Source organism: Anopheles coluzzii, chromosome 2 (genome assembly GCF_943734685.1).
Source record: "Anopheles coluzzii chromosome 2, AcolN3, whole genome shotgun sequence".
Taxonomy (NCBI): Eukaryota; Metazoa; Arthropoda; class Insecta; order Diptera; family Culicidae; genus Anopheles; species Anopheles coluzzii.
Genome location: NC_064670.1, coordinates 25,920,387 through 25,934,385, shown reverse-complemented (window position 1 = coordinate 25,934,385; position 13,999 = coordinate 25,920,387). Strand labels below are relative to the sequence as shown.

General features: G+C 48.6%; 2 protein-coding genes across 2 annotated transcripts in view; one reads left to right on the top strand and one right to left on the bottom strand.

Moving 5' to 3' along the window:
- The window catches only part of LOC120949508 (uncharacterized), a 33,472-nt gene that overhangs the window by 16,423 nt on the left and 3,050 nt on the right, over positions 1–13,999 (top strand). Inside the window, exons 2-4 of the mRNA XM_040366854.2 lie at positions 1,692–1,991; positions 2,104–2,330; positions 13,589–13,969. Coding sequence (XP_040222788.2) covers positions 1,797–1,991; positions 2,104–2,330; positions 13,589–13,969 — 803 coding nt within the window. The 5' untranslated portion in view covers positions 1,692–1,796. The remainder of the gene's footprint in view (positions 1–1,691; positions 1,992–2,103; positions 2,331–13,588; positions 13,970–13,999) is intronic.
- On the bottom strand, positions 6,132–6,937 carry LOC120949509 (integumentary mucin C.1-like). Its single transcript, XM_040366856.2, has 2 exons — positions 6,843–6,937; positions 6,132–6,775 (listed from the first exon to the last, which is right to left on the bottom strand). Exons 1-2 carry the CDS (start codon positions 6,852–6,854, stop codon positions 6,227–6,229), a joined length of 561 nt encoding a protein of 186 aa, XP_040222790.2. The 5' UTR covers positions 6,855–6,937; the 3' UTR covers positions 6,132–6,226.

Genomic DNA, 13,999 nt, shown 5'->3' with positions numbered 1-13,999 from the left:
TATTCATGAGGACTTGTTAACAGTTTAATCCATTTTCCACCATGTCAAAATTCAACATTTGATTTTTGTAATCCAATAGAATTTCTCATCTATTCCTGAACAATGTCGTATAAATGCCTCATCTTTTTATTGCTTAAAGTTGTCCAAGTCGTGAGAAGATATTGGATTTCGTGAAGCGCCTCATCAGCGTCGAGCGAGTAATAGCATGGCTACTACTATGGAATGGCTACTATTTTTACTGGTGTTTCATTTCTCGCTTATTTATTACTTTTTCTAGTTGCGTAATGGTTTATATCTTTAAAATACCCTTATTTAAGCTATTTGAAGAAATATATTCATCACCAATTGATATAAGATGTAAAAAAATCAATAAATTCGGTGTCCATCTTTCCCTACAACAAGGTGTCCGTCTTTCCCGCTTTGGTGTCAGAATGTTTAAACCACCAAAAAACAAAATTTTGTATTGCTTTTATCCTCGTTCTTTCGCCAGTTTTTTCATTAATGATCACGACAACCTATTCATGGAATAAAACTTCCCAAAAAATAAAAAATACAAGTTGTAGAGCTTAAGATCGGCAGTAGTCAATATCTTTATATTATTTACGCCTTGAATTAGTTAAAAAATTAAATTTTCGATGAAAGTTGTCAAAATAATTTACTATTAAAGGATAATGCAAAATCATCGCGGGCTGCATTATAGTAGTGATGGGAAAAATGAAGTTTTCGTAGGAATCGATTCCGGCTAGCTCCGAAGTTTTCTGGAATCGATTTCGGATAGTAGGTCCGGAATCAGTTCCCAGAATCGTAGTGGGCTCCGGAATTGGTTCCGGAAACGGAATCGGCTCCGGAATCTGAATCGGCCTCAAAATCAGAGTCGGTTTCGGCATCTCCTTAGAATAGGCAATGAGGTTGAACGTATTGATGCAGCAAAAAATCCAAACTTACTTTGAAACTATCAATTCTCATGGAGATTCCCGGACTGATTTCACTTCTGAATCTTTTTATTTCAATTCAAATACTGATTCTAATTCCGGAGCTTATTCCAATTCTGGAGTAAATGCTGATTTCGTTATCGGAGCAAATGGCGACGCCCAGGTCGGTTTCAATTGTGGAGTCGAACGTGATTCCGAAATCGGCTCCGGAATCGGAATTCGATTTCAGCATCGGAATCGACTCCGGAATTGATTTCGAACACGTAATCGGGTAGGTTTGATACCGAGCTCCCACCACCACATTATAGGCTCTCGAGGGCCGTAGATTGGAGACTCCTGCTCTAAATGAAAGAACTAGTACACGTTCACGTTCATGAAAATGAACCGAAATGCCCAGGCCTACTATACAGGCAATCTAGAGTTACACAGTCAACCCGTGCTACGGGGAAACGGTCCATTGGGGTCCATAGACTTGAACCCACGAAGGCCATGTTGTTAAGTCGTACGACCTGACGACTGTACCACGAGACCGACCCATACAGCTCTCATCCCTGTACACCTGGATTGAGTAAATGTTATAAAAATCATACTTAAACATCATTTTTTGTCATTACTGTCTTGTAAAAATTGAAGATAAAATGGTTGTAGTGTTCATTGTTCAGATCATTACTCTAAGGGTTAATTTAACCTAAACAAAGTATCATAAATACCACGTTAATTGTACGATTTTTTCGTTTTTTTTTCTTCTTTCCGCCACAGGTTGGATGACCAGATGATGTAAAAAACAACAAACAAACAATCAACACCGCCCTATTTCCCCGTCGCAACCCGTAACAAACGAAGCATCACACACTGCCACACAGGATGGCGCTCCGCCTGCGCAAGGATGTGCAGAAAGCATCCTACTACGTCTGGTTTCTCGGCGCCCAGGAGGCGAAGGCGCTGCGCGGTACCCGCACCCTGCTGCCGATGATACCGCGCATGGTGGAAAAGTCGAAGGAACAGGAACCGCTGAAGGTTACGCTGCAGGTTTCGCACAAAGGATTGAAAATTGTACAGGTAGGGCGGTGCACCACAGCAGTGTGCTTAGCATGGTGTTTGCGCGTCACCCACGCGCTGCAACCAACCTACAAAACGGCTGCGTTGCTTACTTTACCATTCCCATTGACAGGGCTCGGCCAAACACTTTATTCCGCACGGAGCGATCACCTGCTCGGTGCAGACGGAAGACATTGTCGCCTGCACGCTGCTGCTGTACAATCCGGCCACCAAGTGTCCGCTGCACGTGCACGCCTACCGCTGCGACTCGGAGCTGACCGCCCAGGCCCTGCACGACCAGCTGCAGGTGCTGATCAACAGACCGGAAAACCAGAAACGATTCACCGAACTGGAAGCACGGTAAGTTACACAGTAGTCGTCGTCGTTTGTCGCGCCGTTAGTGTGGCACAGGGTGGGCCGGTTTGGCGACCGTGTTTTACATACGAAATAAATAATGAACGTAATGGAGAAGGAAGTCAGTCGAGTCGAGCAGCGGGCTGGTTATGCTAGTTTGCCGTCGATCGTCCCATACACTGTAGAGAGAGGCAGAAGAGCGAAGTTGTTGCCATGTATTTGCTTCCAGAGAAGGAAGTTTTTGGGACCGAGGGCTTGTTGTTTTCGTTGCTTCGCTACTCCCGTCGCGGTCCTAATGCGGTTGATTTGTTGCTTCGGAGGTGAAAAAACACTTGCCCGTAGCAACACAGCTAACAGTATTATTGGGCTGACGTGCGTAACGAATGTCGACAAACTCCCGTTAGAGGACGAATCGGGTCTGTGGCTGGAGGCTTGATCCAGATTCGATCGACGTCAGATTGAAGGCGCGTGTTTGTTGCTGTACCGTCGTGCCCTACTGCCGGGGCAATCTCATCTCCCGACAACAAAAAAACAACACCCGGAAATCGATACATTAATACTGTGTTTTAGAATTAGTTTATCACTTTTTTTTTCATCTTCAACAGCATCTTGCAATCGATGTAAATTGCACCCTTTAATCTCCGCTTTGTGTACTTTAAAGCATTAAGCACTGCATTAAGAGCGCTCTTCTCGCTTCTCTGTTTAAACCGGCGTGCAGCAGTTGTTCTAAAGGTGTTTTAAATATTATCCCACCACCACCACCCGAGCATAATAGAGCAATTTATGGGAGAAATTTCGGTGCTGCAGCTAACGGTATGAAAATTCACCCCGAAACGCTTCACTCAACTCACTACACCTCCCCGGTTGGGAATGATCGTACCAGAATCATAGCTGCGATCATACATAATCGCAATCAACAAATCTTCGGTGCCCCGGGGAGTGGCCAAGATGTGTTAAAACAATCCGTCAAAATATGCTCCCTTTTTGGGGGGTTCCGATGGGAAGGTTCTAGCGATCATGGGGGGTGCGATCGCTAGAAGTGTTTTTTTTCTTCATTAGTTTGCTACGATTACGATCGTGTCCGTTACCACATTTCGCAACTGATTGATAGCCGTTTTGAAGTGTTTCAGTGTTCCAGTTGTGCGGGTAGGGCAAGAAATGGTCCCGAAAAATGTCTATAATTACCGAACCGCTTCACGCACAGGCTAATGCCCGATCCGTTCAGACGGAGGGTTGCATAACCGTGCGAGCGCACTAACGGTGGGTCTTTCCTCTCCTCCCCGGGGGGGTTTTGCGAAAAAGACGCAAATAATTAGGTAAAGCAGGAGTAACTAACAGCAACTAGCTGTAGCAACTAGCAAGTAGTGAGTGAGTAAAATAAAGAAAAAAGAAAAAACCACGCACAAGCCGTGTAAAATATCGTCACATCAGTTACGCGTCCAAACCTCAACACCAAACAAGAAAAAATCCCCAAAATTACACCGTTGACGCATTTTTCGCTCGCCCTGCTGATGGTGGAAGTGTAACGACACTAGACGCTGTAGTAAAAGGCCTCTCCCCTTTTTGGGGGAGCGCCAAGGAAAGGAAAGTGCGACACACACACACACATACAAAGTACAGGTGAAAAATTATCTCACCGCGTAATTAAAATGCGCTGAAACCGTGGTGGATTAGTGTCGGGCGCTAATCGTTGATAGTGTGTGCGCGGTGTCGGCGTACCGCTTCAATCAAACGCGGCCGGTGTTGGTGGACGGTTTCACACGTAAAACTGGGTTTGGCGGGATGAGGGGTCTTGCTGGGTGCAATTGGGTGCGAAAAATTAGAGAAATGGCTTTGATATAGCAATGGCCAATGATTCGCAAACTCTGAGACAGGGAGCAAGAAAGAGAGGAGGCGAAAGAGAAGAAAGGTGGAGTGGAAAAGTGTTAGTAAGACATGGAGGACTGGGAGGCCAATCTTTGACCGGGTTGTTGTTTCTTCTTTTTTTGTTTGTTGCCTTTTATGCCCCCCCAAAGTGAAACTGACGATTTTGACGTTTACGACCATTTTAAGATTTATTGCTCTCTTTTTCTAAGGCTTTCTCTCTCTCTGTCTCTCTATCTTTCGCCATCGGCCGGTCGGGGAGTGGTCCCTGGTAGAGAATGGGCTTAGTGGAATGTCTGATCTGGTCACCTCAAACCTGAGCAGCGAAATGCGGGTATGTGTGTGTGGACCATTTTCTTTTTCGACCGCTTCGGTATGTATTGGGAGCGGCCTTCCCCACCTCCCATCTGGTGGAGCACATGGGGGAGCTGTGGGATTATGAAATGCGATGCAATTGGTGGCAACCGATCAAACGATCGACGAACATGCGCCTGCATTATGCGTGTCTCTTCGCCAGCTGTGTCTCGGTGCGTTTTGCCTGCGTAAACGGCCGTGCCTTAAAAGAGCGTTTTTTTGTTGCGTTTGCTTTCTCGTGGCGAGGCGTTTGAGCCACCTGTTTGAGTGGTTTGAGCCGTTTGAGTGATGCTGTACACCAGCACCAAGCGTCGTGGTTTGACTCGACGCGGGTCGGTGATCTGCTGATCTGCAGCACTCGCTGCTCGCTTACGTCGAGCAATTACCGTTTTGGACCAAGTTTTGTCTAATTACCGCTCACCACAGTACGATCTGGGTGTGTGTGTGTGTGTGTGTGGATGCTGCCATGTAAGCCTTCGGCTCGTAAAAACAGTCCATTAGTAGTTGCCCAACGCCAGCAGGCCAGATCCTTATGGTGACTTTCACTGCGCTGGGCTTGTTGGCAGTTTCGCAAAACTAGGTGTAGATGGGTTTGCCCACTTACCCCGGGCCATCGAGGAATGTGACCGATTTCGTCGCGCTGGTGACAACGGCACCATTTAGAAGCAAAAAAAAAACATGCAATAATCGGGCCCTTAACCGATAAACCCGCTCCGGGAGAAGATGCCCAAGTCGGTCATCGGTCGGGCAGATTACATCACGGTAGTGTGCGCGTTAACGGTTTTGTTAAGAAAAATGTCTGTCATTTGCCACCGATCGGCTCGCGGTGGCGGCTATTCGGATGGTGACAACTGTTGCGCAATCGTTTGCGCATCGAACGGTCGAGATGGGGTCGATGGGGTGCAAGACACGGGATGCCGAGGCCGATGCTCGTCTCGTCGATAGCCCGATGGGCTTCTGGGCTTCGATACGTGCGACCGCACAGCACGGCTGTGTTGCGTAACGTCTTTTATCGATCTCGTCCCTCTCGATTCGAGGCTCAAGGTATTGAGGTATCGAGGACGAGGTGCAGTTCTTGGCGCTTGGGCACGGGCCGTGGCCGGGGTTTCGTTTGCTAATGAACGCTAATCAATGGCCCCATTCTTGTCTCCTTCACGGGGAAATCCTTTTGAGGCACAGGCGACCGGGTAACGTAATCGGGTGGTTTTGGGCACGATTGGAAACGGGTTACGGGGACAAATAGTGGTAGCGACAAAACCAGTAGCAACGCTAACACACTACTCGAATGACATAAGCAAAGCAACAATTTTCATGCTAGATTGAAACGCCCGGAAAGAGTTTCGCTCCCAACCAACGGCCCCATGTCAAAGCGTTTATGTCATGTTATTTAACTGTCAAATCACATCAATCGCTACAAGTGAACAGTTTGAGTAGCACAGTAAGCAGCGCCTGAGGACAACGCCATTTAGGAGCAAAAGTTGCGTTCCAAAAATAGTAGACATCCGTACGTAATGATTATTGCTAGTTTCAAACACATTTCCTCCTCGCCAATGCATTGCAAGACTGATCACACTCGACCACTGAGACCGCTGACTCCGTTTGCATGGTTAAATTTATTATCGTTGTGCAGTTTCGGTTACATACATGTGTGCTTCCCCTTTTCCACATTTCCCGGACGCATCGGCTCAGCTCGAGCTCTCCGTAAGCGCGTCGACTGCTGGCGCAACGGTGGTGCGCTTTCTGCGCACCCGAATCCGTATCATTCCCGGGCTAGGGCCGGGTGTGGTCGTGGTGACCTTTTTACGGCGCTTCCGCACCATGTGCGGACCGGCAGTAGAGGACACACTGTTGTGTGACTCCGTGACGGGTGCCACCGTCGTTACCACCGGTGTAGTTGCATTGTGCTGCTCCTCCGGGTAGTCATATTCGGGCGGGTTTGGCTGTTCTTGGGGCTCCTCTTCGTACTCCACCGCGGCGGCGGCGGTGGTGGTGGTTGCGTTCGCTCCCGGTGCTACCGTGCTGGTGGACGACGTGGTGCTTATCGTGCTGGTCGTTTCGGTTGTGCTGGAGCTTACGGCAGGATTCTCAGTGGTTGTCGTGTTGGACGTGTCGGTTGTGTTGCTGCTGGTTACGGTCGTTGTGGGTTGAGCGTTGAAAAAGCTGAACGGTAACGAGTACAATTGATACCCAAAGAGCGACAAAGGCGAAACCGATGTCGTCGTCGGTCGGGGAGGCTGAGGGAAAACTCAATAAAAAGTAAGGCAATGTACAAATGGTGCACAATGAAGGGTGGAAACTTACCATGCGAAGCATAATTGGAGGAGTGGTCGTTCGCACCTGCGGCCGTTGCGTTGTGGTTGTTCGACCGGGACGCGTCTAAGGGACTCATAGATGGATCCAATTAGAATGATGTTGGAAAAATAATGGTACTTTACTTACCGTAGGACCTTGTTGGATTTTCTGCAATCAAAAGGAAAAGCTTTCAGTTGAAGTCGCGTTTAGTAGAAAACACAGATCAAACTGACTACCTACCTGCGGTATTCCACGTGGTTTCGTAGTTGTCCTGCCCTGCAAATTGTACAAAGTTTGTAAATACTTTGTTGCAAAAATAATGTATTAGAATCGTTTTCTGTTCTTCATCTATCTAGAGCCAAAGTTGTCAAACATAGCTTACAAGAATTACTCCCTGGGACTCTATAGGAGGAAGCTGTAAAAATGGGAACCGAAAACAATTCTTGTACACACCAGAATCCATCATTCAAACAGTTTCAACTTACTGTTGGAGGCTATATGGAATTATGGATTCAACATAGACAGAGAGAGAGATAAAACGTATCATACATTTAGCTTCAAATTGGCCATTTTAAGATGCAACATGTACCTGTATGGATTTGGCTGTAGTAGTGGAAACTTTGCCGTTCGGTCCGCTGGAAACTCTCTGTAGAAGTTTGTTTTGAGGGATTTTTATGAAAAAGCATTACGATTAATGTTTAGTTACATTATTAAAACAACACATACCAGAGCCGTTTTAGTAGTTCGTGATGTTGTAGTTGGTGCTTTAGGACCTGCAAGAAGCTGCTCGGCGGATATGAACAAACACACAACATTTAACGTTTAATCAAGCAAGGGCATATTTTGTTGTGTTACCTGACCGGATCGTTTCGTAGTGGTCGATGTTCTACCGGCAGCGTTAGAAGGCTACATAAAGGACAAGGATAAAAGGTATTTCAATGTGTCTGCCAGTAAAACGTACATTTCTTCAACTCTTAAGCTACCTGTGCGGAGCGCGCTGTTGTTTTGCCTTTAGCGACCGTCGTAGTAGGCTAAGAAATGGCGAAAACACTCAAATGAAGGCAATAGAGAGATGAACCATTCCACGAAAGCTTACCGTCCTTCTGGTGGTAGTGGTCATCCTCCCACTGCTAGGCGTTGTTACTCTGGGTGCCTGCAATATTCTCCATTGTTTCGTATCGTTCGCGTTAGATGCGACATCATCATCCGTAGTAAGCGACCCTAACGACAAATTCTGACCACGTGGAACGAGATTCAGTTTACAGCTGAGCTGCCGATTCCAGCGCACTAATCACTCACCTGGCAGAATAGACAAAACACTGCCAACAGTAACCACTTGGGCTCCATCGCTTCCCAGTAGTAGTAGTTGTTGTTCTGCGCTACTGCATTGCTCAAACGGCACTGGAAACGGTGCGGGTAGAAAGCTTACATTAAATTACTTACAATACTGTAATCGAACCAGCTTAATGTGAACCGAATACCTTGTAGCTTGTTTTGCGCCACCACTAACGAGCTATTAACGAGCGTTTTGGCTGTTAGGGTGTCATTTTGGTATTAATCCGAACTGGTACATTTGACATTGAGCTGGTGGGAATTAACAGTTTCCAAGCGCAAGGTTCGGCATTCGCATGCAGTGCGACAAAACATCATTGCCATTGAAGCTCATCCTCCAAAACCAATCCAATGATTTGTCAGAATCTATTAGCCAAAAGGGCTTATTACCCTCAAAATGACAAAATAAAAGCTCAACCACCGAAACCCTAATATCTGGCACAAGCGGCTCTTTGGGCCACCGCTGGCTAATGGGTGCGCTTCCAGGAGGACGCCTTACTTATTGCGCCGTGTGGCAAAAGATTAGCATATCTTGATCGAATTAAAGCGGGATTGCACCATTTCCCATGGCGCTAGTGGAGTAGTGGAGCAGTATTGTTACGAACAAATCCATTAAATATAAGATGCCAAGCCAGCTCCAAAAAACCCCCGAGCAGGGTAACTACACTTACCAGCACGGGGGGATACGGACGGATCTTTTTGGTCAAAACCTTGACGATGAGCGTACGGAGTGAAGAAACAACCATCACAATAGCTGCACTACAGTTGGAGTGCGTCGTTTTCATCTCGAATTTATCTCGAAATGATCGCATTACAAATTACCACGACCCGCTCTATCTTTTGCTCCCCCTTCGCTGATGATATCTGTCATCCACCCGGCACCCGGAATGGGGCGGATGATGATAAAGAAACGAAAACTATTTCACATCTCACCCCGCCTTATTAGTATGGCCCTTACCCAGAGGGGTGGGGAGGGGGCGGGGGCAGGAAAAACCTTCCTTGATGAATTGAATGCAGCACCCAGCAGCATTTCGTAGCGTTTTATTTCGTGTTCATGTTTTTTGCATTTTCCCGCCACCAGTGGCAGCAGCTGCACAAGCTGTTTCCCAGCTGCAACCGAGCGCTTGTGGCGCTTGCCGCTCCTCACACTTAGCGCATTGTAATTATTGCCGCGAGTTGATGGATTGAGAAACCGTTCATGCTCTTGTTTTGGTGAACTGCTAACCTCTCAACCTTCTCTCCCCCTTTTTGCGTTGGTGGTTTTGCGGGACCACTGCACCTGGGGGGGAGGGCTGCATTAACGGCTATTGCACGCCCCCGAAGATGTGGCCTTATCCAACGCTTTCCACGTTGGATTGAGGTCAGCTACAGTGCGATCGTTTTGTGCGATGCCGACAGATTGGTTTTGGCCGGGAAAGATGATGGAGCTTAGAAAACGGCAACACTTAGAAAAACCAGAACAGAACATGTTCCAATCCGTGCCCGTGGTCCCGCTTGGCTTTGTTCTTGATAAAACCTCGCCGCATGTGCTGTCTCGAGGCACGAAAATTTCAAACATTTGCACGAAATGCAAGAATCTTTCGCTCAAGTTCACATTAGGCGGGAGGGCGTGTACCCACTGTACACAAATAATTATTACCCGCCCGGTGCTTGTATAACAACCACACGCTCGTGTGGCACTCGACTGTGATCGACAAACACGTGATCAATCGTGCACGATCGCATTGAACCCTCTCCTATGCTAACGTCGTGGTGGAAAGACGCCCTCCCCCCCAAAAAAACAACAAAACCATTCGGGAATCGGAAATCGTGAGCCGCGATTTAACTCCACCACGGCGAGAGGGGTTTATTGTTTCATCGTGCGTTCATATGTGTGTAGAAAAAGTGAACGGACATTGCCTTTCCGCTGTAAAAGTGTTTGCTTACTGGACCGCTTTACTGCTGCACGATCGAATTTGATCGGGGTTAAGTGGCGCGATCGGGTTGACAGTTGGGATGGGTTCACTTGGCAGGGGTGGCGGAGTTCATACATAACCTTCTTTCGGGCCGGTATTGGACAAAAAAGAAAACCAAAAAAAGAGGAGTGAAAATGGCAGAAAGCTGGTAATGAAGATTTATTTCAATAGTTTGCGGGAGAGCTGCGGGAATATATTACACAAAAAGGGGAACACACAGACAACACACAACACTACAAAAAAAAAAAAAAAAAAAAAGAAAAAAAAAAAAAAACAAAAACAAAATGCGGTAAAGATAACTTTGTGCCGAGCAGAATTGGGAGCAAACACTTTCATTCAATCACACGCATGCGTACGATAGGGCAAATGCGAACAAATCCATCCATTAGCATGGAAACAAAATTTCTACAAATTTAACTAAAATCCTCTTCTCCCTTTTCTTCCGTTGGCTCTCACCGTTGGCGGCGGCTTGCTAAAATATTATCGTATCGATTTCACGCGGGAAATTATTTCTATTTGCTATCTTATTGCCCCTCCCCTCCCCCGGTGCACTTTCTCTTCCTTCACGTGCCAGGGCGAGAGTGGCCGCCGCCGACTCGCGTAATTAAACGTTGGTTAAATTTCGGAAATTTATCTGCCTTTTCATTGCATCTCGCCTCAGCTCACTTCCTACCAATCTGCCAAAAAAAGGCTGTGTATGTGTGTTTGTGCGTGTGTGGAATGAGCGTTTCAGATCAATCACCACAAAACACCGCCCGCGACTAAAACAGCGGCCGCCGAACGGGAGGGTACAAAGTTCAACGGTTTCACTTTCTTCGGCGGGCCAGCTTCGGACCTTCCCTGAAACCGATTGGCGTTTGGTGCGCGAAAAACGGCGGAATGTAAATCAAACTATAAACTGCGATGCTTACGAATTCGCTACCGAAGTGACTTTGCTTTTTTCTGTTTTTTTTGTGTGTGTTGCTCGATGGAAAGTTGAAGACCGTTTGCCGGATGGCGGTCGTGTCGTTATTTGTTTGGTATTGGGAGTTGCAAAAAGTCTCATTTTTGCGCATGGCGCGTACGAAGCAAACGGATATGTGACCCTGCTCCCTGGACACGTGTGTGCAAACTTTATTAAATATGCTTGCTAGGTAGCTAGTGGGACGTGTGTCGTGCCTTCAAAACCACCGCACCGGACACCAAATGGTTGCAAAAGCTGGAATTTTGATTTGCGGGTGCGTTCGTCGTCTGCCCGCGCGCGTTGAAGTCTTTCATTTTGTAAGCCGCTCGGCGAGAAGGGCTCGTTTGCTCTGTTAGCACTGCTCAAGCCAAGCCTCAAACTTTACAGCCCGCCAGATCCGATCGAAACACCGTCAAGTCCGTCAGTCGTGGTGGGTCACCGTTTTTTTGTTTGCTTTTGTTTTTCGAATTAGCATCATTATTGCATCGACAGCGGCTGTGCGTGTGTGGTTGGAATGTGCGTAGCGATTATGGTTCGGATTTCAAGTCCCCAGTATAAGGCGGCATCGGAACCGTGGCCGCGTGCTCCATCAAGAATTGCGCAATGAAATATTTCAGAACGAAAGCGGAGGCATAGCGTGTAGCGGTTATTTCATGTTTTTTTTTCAGCACCAGTGTCCTTGTACACCACGCGCCTCTACCACAGGAGACAGTGAGTGAGTGTTGCGTTTTGTGCTGTCTTACCACGACGATCACGAACATTTAATCCACTCACACGCTCACTTACACAAGCATGGACGGTCGCACTTTTCATTGACGAGAGATTTTATCAATTGCGCCATGCCCGGCGGGTGTAGCCATTGAGCAAAAACAAAACAAAAAAACACGGCTAAAACGGAAAGCCAAGATGCGATCGCACATTCCAGCACATGGGGGGGCAGCCCCGTTTTGGTCGGAGCAGCTAGGCAATTCAAAAGCAAAAACCCCTGCGCGCCTATGCTGAACCGAACCGGGCGCGTGCGAGCACACCGATCAACTATCACTTTCCATTTTCTTCTTCAGCGCTCTCACCCGTTCTTTCTTCTTGTGGTGTGCTCGCGCTTCCCACTCTCCCCGTCCGGTCTCCCCTTTTAGGTGGGTTTGGTTCCATTTCCGGCCCCAGCCCGAGCAGTGCTTTGCGCGAGCTATTCACTTGCTGTGCTTGAAACTTTTTCCTTCCCAGCGTCGCCTGGCGCAGTGCAAAAAGGGCGTCGCAAAAGGCAACCACGGCTGCGGGCCTTCGAGAGGAAAGTGAATCTGTCCCACAATCACTCACACACACACACACACACACACACACACACACACACACACACACACACACACACACACACACAGAGTCTCGAGCTCGTTGAAAGCTATGACAGCGAGGAGGTTACTGTTGCGGCTTGCGACCGCTGCTTGTTTGTCCACATGGCGGTGGCTGCGCTGTCCGCTAATTTAGGTCAACAGGTACTGCTGCTGCCTTCCCCAGCCGGGCCCTCTTCTCGCCCCCACAAGACAAAACCGGGCCCATACCATACCGACCAATCCATCTGCGATTTATGCTGCACAAAGATCAATCGGCGACCAACGGCACGGGGGTTCGTCGCCACCTGTGCCCGTTCCTTCTGTCGTGTCGCGTTTCTCAATCAAAACGCCCGTGTTTGGGATGGGTTAGGAAATCGAAAAAAAGTGCCGCCGCGTTGTCTGCTGGCCTAGATGTCAACGGCTGGCGTATCGAACAGCTTGCACCATGCTCAAGCGGGCTCAAGTGTGTGTGTGTGTGGCAACCGTTTTGCACTAAATTGAACCGTGAGTCAGCAGCGGGCCAGCTTTCGATTCCACGGGCCGCGCTTGCTATATGTCAAAGATGCGAGCGACTGTGCCGAGTATGAGCTTCATCAATTTATTGCCATGACAAGGCCCCATTCCCATTGGAATGTTTTTGTAACAAAAAAAACGAGCCCAGCAGCTTCTCAACCGATCACTCCAACTAAAGAGCGGTCCCGAGAGCGGTGCGAGCAATATTAATCATCCTCCAAATATCCGGCCGAAAAAGGGTGAAATTTCTCACACACACAGGTACCGAGCCCGACCCCCTGACAGCGTTCCCTTCCCCCCGCGGGTCCTCTTGCTGTTGTTTGGGGATGATTTTGCGCGCGCGGCGACGGGAAGACGCGCCTCGATGCGTGCGGTTTTGACACTTGATCGAGCCGACTGTTTACTTTCACATTTTTCGGGAGACCCCATCCTGCCCGCCCCTCTATCCGTATCATCGCCGACAAAAAAAAAGAGCTGAAGATCTCGTTAAGGGTGCGCTAAGAAAGCATTGCCGTCTTAAGTATCGCCCGCGGGCTTCCCACAACAACCGGCCCACAAATACGAAGCGAAATGAGCAAAACGCGACGAGTCGCCCTTTGCGGAACCTTTCACGCTCACCGGGAATGTCACAACCGAAATAAAAAAATAATAAAAAAAACCAACCACAATTCATTTCACTTTCAGGCTCGGTTTGGCGGCCCAGCTAACCGGTGGCCCGTGCGGTAACGGTGCCGCCGCCGGCCCGGTCCCGATCGGCGATGGTGCGCAGGGGCGCAAGCGGATGCCGCGCCGGTTCGAGTCGCCGCGCCGCTTCCCGGACTCGTCGCACGGCAGCGACACGGGCACGGCCAGCACCCGCGAGTCGGAGTGCTCCGAGGAGCAGCAGCACTCGCCGACGTCCGGCGGGCCAGTGTCGCCGCTGATCAGCCAGTCCAAGCTGTACGATTCGCTGGCGGCCGAGCTGCGGGAGAAGCTGAGCGGCGGTGTGCCGCTGCTGCTGCCCGCGAAGGACCCGGAGCACAAGAAGGAACCGGTGCACGGTGTCAGCGATGCTGCGGCACGACGGTAAGAATCAATGCGTTGTACCATTCCTCC